The following is a 14736-nucleotide window of genomic DNA, read 5'->3' on the forward strand; positions in this document are numbered from 1 at the left end:
AGGGAAAAGGAGTTTGTGGGGATGAAGAAAAGCTTCTCAAAGTGGTTAAAAGACAGCAGGTCGGTCAGTTTATTATGTCAGTTTCAATGCTCTAGAGAAGTTAAATTTCCTCATAAAGGAGAATCTTGATTTGGTGTTTCCAAATTTGACAGTAGCCCTTAGAGTATTCCTGACCATGCCTCTGACCGTTGCATCGGCCGAGAGATCATTTAGCAAGCTGAAGCTCATCAAAACATACCTTCGTTCGAGCAATGAGCAATGACCGCTTGACCCAGTTAGCAGTGATCTCAATTGAAAACAATGTGGCACGGTCTATTTCATTTGATAGTATTCTTGACAAATGGGCAAGTGCAAAAGCACGACATGTAACAATTTAGTTACAACTCTTTTTAAAAATCTTACATAGAGTCCAGGCTGTTGTTCAGATTTGCCGTTACATATTTTTACTTAGACTGTTTTTTGTTTGTGATGTTTCAGAAGATCACCTGCTGTAATATGTAACGAAAGAACACAATAAAAGTGTACAATATATGTCTTGTATTTTATTAAGGGGGGGGGGGGGGGGGGGGGGCGCCGATAATATGTTTGCATACACCTCAGAAAGTATGTAGTTGCACCCCTGTAAGGACCCTGATTGGCGAATAGAGGCACCTGTGCAGAGTGGAAAAGGGTTCCATTAAGGGCTGCGAGCGGATCGTCGGAGGCGTGAGCCCTTCTCAACTGCGGAAGACAAATTGACTACGCTAAATTGGGAAAATAGGAGAAAAACGCATAATATATTTTAGCTCTCCTTTTTCTTTCTCAGTGTTGCCACAGTAATATGTTAACAATACTTCATCTAAAAAAAAAAAAAAAGATCTAACAGAGTTTAAGTCTGTGTGTATATACAGTATATATACAGGGGTTGGACAAAATAACTGAAACACCTGGTTTTAGACCACAATAATTTATTAGTATGGTGTAGGGCCTCCTTTTGCGGCCAGTACAGCGTCAATTCGTCTTGGAAATGACATATACAAGTCCTGCACAGTGGTCAGAGGGATTTTAAGCCATTCTTCTTGCAGGATAGTGGCCAGGTCACTACGTGATGCTGGTGGAGGAAAACGTTTCCTGACTCGCTTCTCCAAAACACCCCAAAGTGGCTCAATAATATTTAGATCTGGTGACTGTGCAGGCCATGGGAGATGTTCAACTTCACTTTCATGTTCATCAAACCAATCTTTCACCAGTCTTGCTGTTTGTATTGGTGCATTGTCATCCTGATACACAGCACCGCCATTGGATGCACATGGTCCTCCAGAATGGTTCGGTAGTCCTTGGCAGTGACACGCCCATCTAGCACAAGTATTGGGCCAAGGGAATGCCATGATATGGCAGCCCAAACCATCACTGATCCACCCCCATGCTTCACTCTGGGCATGCAACAGTCTGGGTGGTACGCTTCTTTGGGGCTTCTCCACACCGTAACTCTCCCGGATGTGGGGAAAACAGTAAAGGTGGACTCATCAGAGAACAATACATGTTTCACATTGTCCACAGCCCAAGATTTGCGCTCCTTGCACCATTGAAACCGACGTTTGGCATTGGCACGAGTGACCAAAGGTTTGGCTATAGCAGCAGTATATTGACCCTGTGGAGCTCCCGACGGACAGTTCTGGTGGAAACAGGAGAGTTGAGGTGCACATTTAATTCTGCCGTGATTTGGGCAGCCGTGGTTTTATGTTTTTTGGATACAATCCGGGTTAGCACCCGAACATCCCTTTCAGACAGCTTCCTCTTGCGTCCACAGTTAATCCTGTTGGATGTGGTTTGTCCTTCTTGGTGGTATGCTGACATTACCCTGGATAACGTGGCTCTTGATACATCACAAAGACTTGCTGTCTTGGTCACAGATGCGCCAGCAAGACGTGCACCAACAATTTGTCCTCTTTTGAACTCTGGTATGTCACCCATAATGTTGTGTGCATTGCAATATTTTGAGCAAAACTGTGCTCTTACCCTGCTAATTGAACCTTCACACTCTGCTCTTACTGGTGCAATGTGCAATTAATGAAGATTGGCCACCAGACTGGTCCAATTTAGCCATGAAACCTCCCACACTAAAATGACAGGTGTTTCAGTTATTTTGTCCAACCCCTGTATATATATGTGTGTGTGTGTGTGTGTGTGTGTGTGTGTGTGTGTGTGTGTGTATATTTTTTTTTTTTTTTTTTTGGACCGGAAATGACAGGCGTCTCCCAGAAGATAATAAGACGATGTACAAGAGGCATCATTATGGAAAAAAATATTTCTCAGCTTTTATTTACATTTGAACAAAAAGTGGCATGTCCAAAATTATTCATACCCTTCTCAATAATTAATAGAAAAGCCTTTATTGGCTATTACAGCAATCAAACGCTTCCTATAATTGCTGACCAGCTTTTTGCATGTCTCCACTGGTATTTTTGCCCATTCATCTTTAGCGATGAGCTCCAACTCTTTCAGGTTGGAGGGTCTCCTTGCCATCACCCTGATCTTTAGCTCCCTCCACAGATTCTCAATTGGATTCAAGTCAGGACTCTGGCTGGGCCACTGCAAAATGTTAATGTTTTTGTCCGCTAACCATTTCTTCACCACTTTTGCTGTGTGTTTTGGGTCGTTGTCGTGCTGAAATGTCCACTGGTGCCCAAGGCCAAGTTTCTCTGCAGACTGCCTGATGTTGTTGTTGAGAATCTTGATGTATTGATCTTTTTTCATGATGCCGTTTACTGTGATTAGGTTCCCTGGTCCATTGGCTGAAAAACACCCCCAAATCATTAGGTTCCCACCACCATGTTTGACAGTGGGAATGGTGTTCTTAGGGTTGAAGGCTTCTCCTTTTTTACGCCAAATGAAGGATACATCATTGTGGCCAAACAATTCAATTTTTGTTTCATCTGACCATAAAACAGAAGACCAGAAGTCTTCTTCTTTGTCCAGATGAGCATTTGCAAAGGCCAAGCGAGCTTTTGTGTGCCTTTTCTGGAGAAGTGGCGTCCTCCTTGGTCTGCGTCCGTGGAACCCAGCAGTGTGCAGTGTCCGTTGGACTGTCTGCCTTGAGACGTTGCCACCAGCAGAGCCCAGATTCACCAGGATGGCCTTGGTGGTGATCCTTGGATTCTTTTTCACCTCTCTCACTATCCTCCTGGCCAGCACAGGTGTCACTTTTGGCTTCCGACCACGTCCTCTGAGATTTTCCACAGTGCGGAATGTCTTGAATTTTTTAATAATACTTTGCACTGTAGCCACTGGAACTTGAAAACATTTAGATATGGCCTTATAGCCCTTTCCTGACTTGTGAGCTGCCACAATGCACAGCCGCAGGTCCTTAGTGAGCTCCTTTGTCTTAGCCATGACTGTCCACAAACCAACTGCAGAGAGTTGCTGTTTTTCACCTGTTGAGTTGATTAAAACAGCTGTTCCCAATGAATCAGGGTAATTAGGATGCTTTAGAACAGCTTGGACTATTTGGAATGGTATAGAACTTTGGATTTTCCCATAGACTGTGACAGTTTGCAAAGGGTATGAATAATTTTGGACATGCCACTTTTTGTTCAAATGTAAATAAAAGCTGGGAAATATTTTTTTCCATAATGATGCCTCTTGTACATCGTCTTATTATCTTCTGGAAGACACCTGTGTCATTTCTGGTCAAAAAAAAAATTGCTGGTTGAATAAAAGTAACTTTAAGTCAAAATTTGCCAGGGGTATGAATAATTTCGGGCTTCACTGTATATATATATATATATATATATATATACACACACAGTATGTGTGTGTATGTGTGTGTGTGTGTATATATATATATATATATATATATATATATATATATATATATATATATATATATATATATATATATATATATATATATATATATATAATGTATGTATAAATAGTGTATGTGTGTACAGAACAAATGCTATCTATTCTATAAAGGAAACTTTATGCTTCCAACATTGCAGTAACATTTAAGGAAGGCACAAAGCAATGTTTATAAAGATATAAAGAAAAGCCTGGTTTAAAAAAACTCCAGTGGCCTTCACAGAGCCTTGGCCTCAATCCCACTGAACAGCTTTGATCATTAATTGAGGCTTTCTTGAGCAGCATCAGTGCCCAGCCATTTGTTATATCTAAAGACACAAAAATCACATAGCGGTCTCTACTTAAATACCACTTGTTTTTGAAATATGTCCAACAAGCTCATGATCAGGTGTCCAAATATTTTTGGCCAAATAGTGTATATATGAATTCTGATTTCTTTCCTTTAGTAGCCTCCTACACAATTTTGCCAGTAGTGTGTGAGCTTGTTGGACACCACCTTTCAAAACCATGGCCATTAATTACTACTGCCTCCAGTCCTCTGAAAAAAGCTTTCCACACGATCTGAGCGCGCCTGTGAAAATTTGTGCTATTAAGTGATCAGAGCATTTGAAAGGCCATGCATCACCATTGGACAGGACAGCCTGGCTTTCAATCATTTTAGTTAATTCCTCAGGTGATCAATAAGTTTAAGATCAGGGCTCTAAGAAAGCCACTGACATTTTTCTACACAAAACTAGTTAAGTATTGTTTTTTATGGCTTTTCATAACAGCAGCAGCTTACACCGATCTGCCATAACATTAAAACCACCTTCTTGTTTCTACGCTCACTGTCCATTTTATCAGCTCCACTTACCATATAGAAGCACTTTGTAGTTTGACAATTACTGACTGCAGTCCATCTGTTTCTCTACATACTTTTTTTTAACCTCCTTTCACCCTGTTCTTCAACAGTGAAGACCACTACAGAGCAGGTATTATTTGGGTGGTGGATCATTCTCAGTACTGCAGTGACACTGACATGATGGTGGTGTGTTAGTGCGTGTTGTGCTGGTATGAGTGGATCAGACACAGCAGCGCTGCTGAAATTTTTAAACACCTCACTGTCACTGCTGGACTGAAAATAGTCCACCAACCAAAAATATCCAGCCAACAGTGCCCCATGGGCTGCATCCTGTGACCACTGATGAAGGTCTAGAAGATGACCAAACTCAAACAGCAGCAATAGATGAGCAATCGTCTCTGACTTTACATCTACAAGGTGGACCAACTAGGTAGGAGTGTCTAATAGAGTGGACATGGTAATTAAAAACAGCAGCACTGCTGTGTCTTATCCACTCATACCAGCACAACACACACTAACACACCACCACCATGTCAGTGTCACTGCAGTGCACCACCCAAATAATACCTGTTCTGTGGGGGTCCTGACCTTTGAGGAACAGCATGAAAGGGGGATAACAAAGCATGCAGAGAAACAGATGGACTACAGTCAGTAATTGTAGAACTACAAAGTGCTTCTATATGGTAAGTGGAGCTGATAAAATGGACAGTGAGTGTAGAAACAAGAAGGTGGTTTTAATGGTATGGCTGATTGGTATGTAGGAGCCAGAAATCAAAGAGGCATTGATTTAACGTGCTTTACTGAATGATCAAAGCAACTTAGCACTTTTGTCATGTTTTCAAAGCCAGTAAGGCATGCTGAATGAAAAATCCTCAAGAGTGAGTGAAGAGCATGGTCAGAACATTTGATATGCCGAGTAAAATGTGCAGTTTGCCGTGATAATTTAACTTTTTATTAAGTTTGATCAAAATAATGTGATCTTAAAGAGCCTGAAAAAGAATTATTCTCATGACATAACTGAAAACATTTTAACTAGGACTAAATCTACTTGCTTAACATATGCAAGAAAAAAGTGATAAATCACAAAGTGCAGTTATGTTACTCCATGTTTACTTCTTCATTGTCCTCTTCTTGGTAATGTCGATACTCTGGTTTTAACTCCCAGGTGCTTTTGTGAGGCCCTCTGGAATTGTAAACTCCGATCTCACGCAGAATTTCCTTCAGGTAAATCTAGGAATATTTAGACCATTTTAGTCGATGAGACCCAAGTGCTCAAGTACCATGTGAGGCATAATAGTGATCTTAGTCATTTTTTTTTTTTCATTCTTTGTTTTTAATAGCCGCTTTACCTTTTAGGCTGAATGTGGTATTAAATAAATACTTAGTCACAACTATGGGCAATTTAAAAAGGTAGAATAAAAATATTTGGTTACATGTATTCTCTAATAACATTATAATGATATTAATATTCTAATAATATTGTAATAAATACCTTTAAAAGACAGCTTCTTTACACTTTTACGTAAAACAAAATAGTGTCACTTTCCCAAAAGCAATTAAAAGCAGCCAATCCAACTTTTGCATGTTTTGGTAAAGTCGAAGCAAATTGTATAAATGTGTAGGACAGTGATTAGAGGTAAGGATCCCCAGGACCGATACTGATGCACTCTACCCGAGTTGCCCCCCTTTCCCCAAAAAAGTTCATGTTGTCTGTATTTGCACTGCACATTTAAAGATTTCCCTGCTATGCATACACCAATTCTAATGATTACATGTATACAGATATTCCTGTGATATTTTTTTTAGCTTGTTTTTATACTTTGTCCGTGGATATTGTATGTATGCAACAAATTGTTTGTCCAATATGAGCTGCTGTAACAAAGAAATTTCCTGCAAAGTATCTATCTATCCATCCATTCATCCATCCATCTAAAACGAGCACCAGCTTAACAGGATTGTTTTAGCTTTACATTTGTTACAGTGATGACTTTGCATTATCCTTAAGACATCAAAGATGACATTAAAAGTTTCTATTCACCTTGTTAGTCTAATTGGTTTGACTGCAACTTAATTATTAGGACATGCTAACAAAGTCAACATTTCTTCAACAAGAACTAAAACGTAAAAAATCTACAAAGATGAAGCACCCCATATGTGCATAAAAAGTCCTTAGACTATTCACTTAATTACATTTGGAACTATTTACTGTAGTCTGTAGTTCATATTTTTTAATGAATCCTACAATCTTCTTCTGCATTTCAACAGTCCAGATATAGTATAGATGTGAGTCACTGGACTTCATGACATTTACATCTCCATCAGAGAGACACCGAGATGGTATTTACATGACAGTTATCCTTGAGAATGCTGAACCCACTCACCGATGATAATACAATCACAGAGGGATACAGAGCCCACCTGAGGACAAACCTCGTTATATAGCGAGGGCACATTGCCTTATGACATGGGTACTGACTCAGAGTATTTTAGTGCCTCATAGCATCAAGCTTCATCTGTCCAATCCTGAGCGTATACAGATCTCGTTCTTTCAGGATCTAAAATCCCTTAGGACTCAAGTAAAACATGTTGGTTAATCATGGCTGGTTAATCATGGGTGGATGACAAATTGTGTATTAACTGTCATCAATCAGAAATGGGATTTGACAGGCACTCAGGTGATCCAGCGGTAAAACACGCTAGCACACCAGAGCTGACATTTAGAACTCGTTGGTTCAAAACTCAGCTCTGCCATCCGGCAGGCTGGGCACCTACAGAAACAACGATTGGCCACTAAGCCACCATGCCGCCTGGCTGATTGAGTCAAGGGATGATGTGGATCAGGGTGTGTCTCTCCGTACACATATGAATCCACATATGTACACTCACTGATGCACATATGAACTCGCGTCGTGCAGGTGCACACGTGTGTTAGTCTCGGCTCTCCTCAACCAGGATAGAGATCAACAATAGTAGAGAGGAAGCATAATGCAATGGGGTGACTAGATTGGGAGGAAAATTGTAATGTAATTTTAATGTAATCTGTTTACTATGCTTTAATACTGACAACCACACACACTTTGTTTTATCTACCGATTGTAAAGCACACATTTTTTAATCTATTGGTTGTGAAGCACACTAAATTGCCATCCACAGGGTAAACTGGATTTTTTTTTAATTGGAACTCTTATGCATGAAACTGAAAACAAACATCTCATCCAGAGGCCACATACAAAACCCCATAAAATCATGGCCCTCTATTTTCCAAAATTCAGTACAATTTTAAATAATTTATAAACACTTATGCCAAGCACTAGCTTGCAGCCATTAAACAAGCTTTGGTGTTTGCAAAGGTTCAGAGGTAAAAGCATGTGGGCTGTCCATCTAAAACTAGTGCCCATTCTAGTGCGCACACATACTAATTAGTGACTGGCTAAATTAGAATGCCTGTTTTGATTTTATAATTTTATCATTTATGTAATCCCATTCTACTAGATGAGAAGTAAAAAATCTCATTCTGGAGAACTGAATCGTTTAGGATGCAGGTTTTCAACATTTTACATTAAACTTAACTCATTAAGCCCATGGTAATTAGTGTTAGGTTAAATCAGGTGTGTTAAAGAAAGAGAATCATTAAACGCAGTGGTTCGGCTTAAAAGAACTGCCGCTTAATTCCCTTGGTCGCAGCATAATTGTTAGGCTGCATGGATCTGGCTTGTTCAAAAACATTGTGACTCACCACAGGTTGCTTAGTGATCTCCACCAGGTCCTTAATGTTGTAATACTGGTGCTTCTCAAATGCAGAAAAGAGCATTTCCAGAACCTTTTGCTTATCAGCCCTGGCTCTCTTTCCTTCTTCTTTCTTTTTCTTCTCAAATTCCACCTGCAAACAACTCAAATAATTTAATGCTTATTGTACAAGGTTGAATTTATAAGGATTTTAGCATTAGCTGGTCAGAGAGCATAGCCCAATCCTTACTAACAACACAAAACATTATTTATTTAGTAATTAGGATTTTTAACGTCATGTTTTTACACTCTTACACTTCTGGTTATATTCATGACAGAAACGGTAGTTACTCATTACACAAGATTCATCAGTTCACAAGTTCAAACACAGTCATGGACAATTTGGTATCTCCAATTCACCTCACTTGCATGTCTTTGGACTGTGGGAGGAAACCGGAGCTCCCGGAGGAAACCCACACAGACACAGGGAGAACATGCAAACTCCACACAGAAAGAACCCAGCTCACCCCACCTCGGGATTAAACCCAGGACCTTCTTGCTGTGAGGCGACCATGCTACCCACTAAGCCACCGTGCCGCCCTTATGTCTTTGGTAAATATGTTGATTTAATATTTACCGTAATTGAAGTATGTTGTCTACTTTTTGGATAAAGACTTTGAAAGTAGGGTTTATTATTCATTTATGAGATGGGATTGAGTTAAATTTTAGAGGATGTGAGAACTTGTACTGTTGCTACTTTTTCTAGCAGCATGCAAAAAACACCAAAAACATAATATACAATTGTAAAGGATTAAAAAAAAAACAAGATTTACTTATTCTGTTGGTGTCAACAATCATGGTTTAAGGATTTTATCCTATCTCAGTCCCTAGAAAACTTCTAGGCATTATTTGCACCAAGAAATTAAAGGCATGGAAAGATCAGATGAGACCACATGAGAACATAATGCAGAAATCCAGATGTAACTAGGTTTGTGACCATGTATACAGGAGCAAAAACACAGCCAAACTCATACAGACACACACTTACATTATATGAGTGATTAGATACAGGTTTGTAATTGTTGGTAACTGCTTTTTCTAGTTGCTGAGACAGTCGAAGAGGTTTGGTCGATTCCTCAATCTGCAATCTGCAATCAACAAGAAGTCAGTGACAGTAAAAGCAGAGTTTATTTATTCACTGCCAATTCAAATGCACTATATGACATAATGGCTGACATGTGCCTCCGCCCCTTCATGTAAAGCCAGACACCATGTTTTTTCAAACTGCAGCTAATGCAGCACCATTGAGGAAATCAAAACCCTTAAATGTCCCCATTATAACTGACAAATGGCCATAGTTACTTACAGTTCATGTGGCATAATGGTAAATGTTACTTGAAGCTACCTATTGGGGCGACACACATCAGTGCACCCTTAGTGACAGTCCCAAGCCCGGATAAATAAGAGGGTTGCGTCAAGAAGGGCATGTGCCAAATCAGACATGCAGTCAAATGACTCGCTGTGGTGACCCCTAATAGGGAAAGCCAAAATAAATCACTTATAGCAGCTGGTATATAATAATTAATGACCTTTCTAACTTAGAACCAACTTGCAAGCAGACTGTGACCTTCCCATGTGTCATTCTTGAAAGGATAGGATGTTGTTTGTTTGTTTATTGGGATTTTAACATCATGTTATACACTTTGGTTACATTCATGACAGGAACGGTAGTTACTCATTAGTTCATAAGTTCACGCAAGGTTATATCGAACACAGTCATGGACAATTCAATGTCTCCAGTTTACCTCACTTGCATGTCTTTGGACTGTGGGAGGAAACCAGAGCACCCAGAGTAAACCCAAGCAGACACGGGGAGAACATGCCACACAGAAAGGACTCCACACAGAAAGGACTCGGACCGCCCCTCCTGGGGATCGAACACAGGACCTTCTTGGTGTAAGGGCGACAGTGCTACCCACTTAGCCACCGTGCTGCCCGGATAGGATGTTGCAAGGTAATCATAAACACATGGCCACAACATTAAACAGAACAAGTCACCCATTTTCTTCCCATGAGAGTGTTCTAGTATGCATGAAGCCAATGGGATATGAGCACAACAGCCCTGTTACAGCATAATATTTTATTAAACAGAGGCACAGTACATGAAGTTCCTCCACCCTCCTCTTTCTCTTTACTTCTTTGTTAGATAAAAATTTAATGCTATTATTGTCAACACTTCCTATAAATGTTGAGAGCTTGTCATTTAGTTTTACTTGAATTTAGAAAGAGTGGGAGTGTTCTTTATGTCACATTCTTGACAAATGATGAATATCTCCTGGTATTATCCTGCAAGGACCACAAAGAGGTGGTCATAAATGTTCAGATAAAACAGATGATGCAACATTGCAACACCCCCCCACCCCCCAGAGAGTAGGACCAATAGAGCTCACCACTTTTTTTGGCACCTTGTTATTTTCCCAATTGTTTTCTATACAAAAAGACACTGCATGGCTAAAATAAAAAGTTGCCCTTCTCTAATCTTTCGTCGGACCACCTTTAGCTCTGATTACAGCACACATTTACAGTGGTAATTTTTTTACAACTGAATGAACAATTGCTACATTTTTCGTCCAGAGTTGCAATCATTTTTTGGCAAATATCTTGTATTGACTCAATAGGGTCAGTGTTCTCCAGAGGCTTGTGCAGTCGACATTATGCATGATAAGTGAAAGACATTATGTGCCTCCCTTTTTACCCTGATGTGCCCATCGCTCTAATATAGAGTAAATGTGAACTCATCAGACGACATGACGGGTCCAATTTTTATGCTCCATAGCATACGAATTCTTGTCGCATTAGCAATGTGGAAATGCTCTTACTTTTACTAAAAAATGTATTTATTTATTTATTAGGATTTTAATGTCATGTTTTACGCACTTTGGTTACATTCATGACAGGAACAGTAGTTACTCATTACACAAGATTCATCAGTTCACAAGTTTAATGTCAAACACAGTCATGGACAATTTTCTATCTCCAATTAACCTGACTGCATGTCTTTGGTCTGTGGGAGGAAACCAGAGCACCCGGAAGAGCCCGGAGGAAACCCAAGCAGACACAGGGAGAACATGCAAACTCCACACAGAAAGGACCCGGACCGCCCCACCTGGGGATCGAACCCAGGACCTTCTTGCTGTGAGGCGACAGTGCTACCCACTGAGCCACCGTGCCGCCCAAGTTCTACTGTTGATCTTTTATGATTCAACTTTAACAATCTTTAACAAGTGATTTAGTCCTTCCCAAAACTGACTGCTCCCCACTATCCTTCCAGATTTAAAAAAAAGTGTTGGACAGTTCTGAACCTAATAGTTGTTTTATTTGAATTCTGAAACACATAAGCAACATAAGAAGCTACTCACTGCATCAGCTAGCAGTTGTTGGCTGCAAATGTTGGCAGCTGTAACATATTAATTAATGCAGTTATCCAATTATCCATTCCAAGGCTTTTAAGTAATTGCTTAATTAAATCCAAACAGTCATTCATTGTATGTAAAAACTCCTAGAGAACAATGAGGTGTATGGGAATCATGACATCACAGACTGGAGGTAATGACATGTTTTACTGCCCCCAGTGTTGTTTGCTCCATAATAAGTCAGTAAAGAAGGAATCCTTCATAGCTGAAACCACTTCTGAATCATCCAAACAGTAAGTCATTAAGAACTGTTAAGGGAAAAGTTCAGCTTATAAAAAATACAAGTGTTTTAAACAAAATCCCACAAAAAACACTGTATGGATCACATCTACTGGCTCTTGTGTGTAAAAGCGTGCGTGCAAAGCTGCATGTGCCACAGACAAAGTGCTTTAGCCGAAAAATAAGTGAATCATCTATAGCTGCTTAACACTCTGAGTCACATGATATAAATGTTAGTTGTTTTTAACATTAGTACCAAAATGTATTTATTTCTGGGGAACATACACTGGTCAGCCATAACATTAAAACCACCTCCTTGTTTCTACTCTCACTGTAGAACTTCAAAGCGCTTCTGTATGGTAAGTGGAGCTGATAAAATGGACAATTATTGACTGTAGTCCATCTTTTTCTCTACATACCTTTTTTAGCCTTCTTTCACCCTGTTCTTCAATGATCAGGACCCCAACAGAGCAGGTATTATTTAGGTGGTGGATCATTCTCAGCACTGCAGTGACACTGACATGGTGGTGGTGTGTTAGTGTGTGTTGTGCTTGTATGAGTGGATCAGACACAGCAGCACTGCTGGAGTTTTTAAATACTGTGTCCACTCACTGTCCACTCTATTAGACACTCCTACTATCTACTTGGTCCACCTTGTAGATGTAAAGTCAGAGACGATCGCTCATCTATTACTGCTGTTTGAGTCAATCATCTTCTAGACCTTCATCAGTGGTTACAAGACACTACCCAAGGGGCGCTGTTGGCTGGATATTTTTGGTTGGTGGACTATTCTCAGTCCAGCAGTGACAGTGAGGTGTTTAAAAACTCCAGCAGCACTGCTGTGTCTTATCCACTCATACCAGCACAACAAACACTAACACACCACCACAGTGCAGTCCACCACCCAAATAATACCTACTCTGTAGTGGTCCTGTAAGAGTCCTAACCATTGAAGAACAGCATGAAAGGGGGCTAACAAAGTATGTAGAGAAACAGATGGACTACAGTCAGTAATTGTAGAACTACAAAGTGCTTCTATATGGTAAGTGGAGCTGATAAAATGGACAGTGAGTGTAGAAACAAGGGGGTGGTTTTAATGTTATGGCTGATTGGTGAAATTTGGAGCGTGGTTTCCTCTAAGAAATTAGACATACTTACTTTTTTAACTTCATGTAGCTCTCATTAACTGCGGGTCTGCATTCAGCACGTTGTACCACCATGCCTTCAAGTGTGACCTGGTCTTTAAAACATAAATAGTATTATTGTCATCTTTGAGTTGGTTATATTTGTCAAAATGCAATCATTTATGTCCAGTAACTGTTTAATCCCCATTGAGAAGCATTTAGCACTGGGTAGAAATGTACTTGTGGGGGTGCATGAGTCCTTTGCAAGGTTTTAATTATTCAGTTTTATACACCCACATACACACAATTAAGAGAACTCAACCCCCCTACTGGCACAGAGGAAAGTACCCAAAGGATTACTCTTGCCCCTTGCTGCAGTAGCATCCTCCACTCTTCAAAAAATATGTAAGAGGGTCTAAAAAGTTTTATTAATGCTGATGGTTTTAGAATGGTATGTTTACCAGCTTATGATCAGGTGTCCACATACTTTTGACCCTATAGTGTATATAAACAAAGCATGTGCCTGGCAGCTGTGCATTTTGCCAGCAACTAGCACAATGAATAGTGCCACTTGACAAAATAAAGATGATAAGCACTGAACAATGCAGGACAATGCCTTTCATAAATAAGCACCCTCAATTGTAGTGTTGGCGTAAAGCCCTTTTTCAAAGTTCAACTTGACATCTGAAATACTGCGATTCAGTCGGGTACGGCATTTTGCTTTTTATTAACAATGGATTATCTAAACAGCGGAGAATTTATTCTCACTCCACTATGCAGTCATTCCTTAAAGCTACCTTGAACACCTACTTCCTCGGAACCATAACTAAGTCTCATTTCCGAACCCAACTAATACCGATTTACAGCACTACCGCGAATAAACTGTGGATATAAAATTTTACTTGTAAGATCTACACAGCACCTGTTTTTTTGGCACAGTCTAAAAAGAAAACTGACCCTTAAGGCCGTCATACTCACTGATTGCAAAATATCACGCCTACACAAGCACCCACACACAGATTAATATTCAAATTTATGTACATGCATTTTTGTTTTTGAGGTGTAAAGCCAATCTGCTGCATCTACTTCAGTTCTGTGTTACTGTGAATGAAGTCTTTTCTATTTAATAAAAGTGAATGTGTGATATACATCTACTGCTTAAGGTTTTAGTATATCTATTGACATTTCAAATAAAGTGCTGTAACGGATCTGGCAGTGGCCGTTCAATTGCCGGTTCAAACCCCACCACCCCCACAAGCTGTCAATGCTGGACCCATGAGCAAGGCTCTTAACCCTGAACTTGGCAAACTGTATTCAGTCACAAGTGTAAGTCGCTTTGGATGAACAAATCAGCCGAATGATGTACATTTTAATATGATTTAACTGAAAACCTTTTAATGCCAGCGTAATTTCACCCACAAAAACCATCACAGAACTGGCACACAATTATCAGCAATTACTGACTGATGAGTGCAGCACTTGTCGGAGTGACTTAATAAATACGCCCACT

The 14736-nt window shown here is 39.9% G+C and overlaps 1 protein-coding gene across 1 annotated transcript in view; it reads right to left on the reverse strand.

Moving 5' to 3' along the window:
• Positions 1–673: 673 nt before the first annotated feature.
• The window catches only part of gtf2f2b (general transcription factor IIF, polypeptide 2b), a 42524-nt gene continuing 28461 nt past the window's right edge, over positions 674–14736 (reverse strand). The window contains exons 5-9 of the mRNA XM_063005812.1: positions 13261–13342; positions 9459–9558; positions 8421–8564; positions 5798–5914; positions 674–743 (exon numbers count right to left, since the gene is read on the reverse strand). Coding sequence (XP_062861882.1) covers positions 717–743; positions 5798–5914; positions 8421–8564; positions 9459–9558; positions 13261–13342 — 470 coding nt within the window. The 3' untranslated portion in view covers positions 674–716. The remainder of the gene's footprint in view (positions 744–5797; positions 5915–8420; positions 8565–9458; positions 9559–13260; positions 13343–14736) is intronic.

Source organism: Trichomycterus rosablanca, chromosome 12 (assembly GCF_030014385.1).
Source record: "Trichomycterus rosablanca isolate fTriRos1 chromosome 12, fTriRos1.hap1, whole genome shotgun sequence".
In the NCBI taxonomy this organism is placed as follows: domain Eukaryota; kingdom Metazoa; phylum Chordata; class Actinopteri; order Siluriformes; family Trichomycteridae; genus Trichomycterus; species Trichomycterus rosablanca.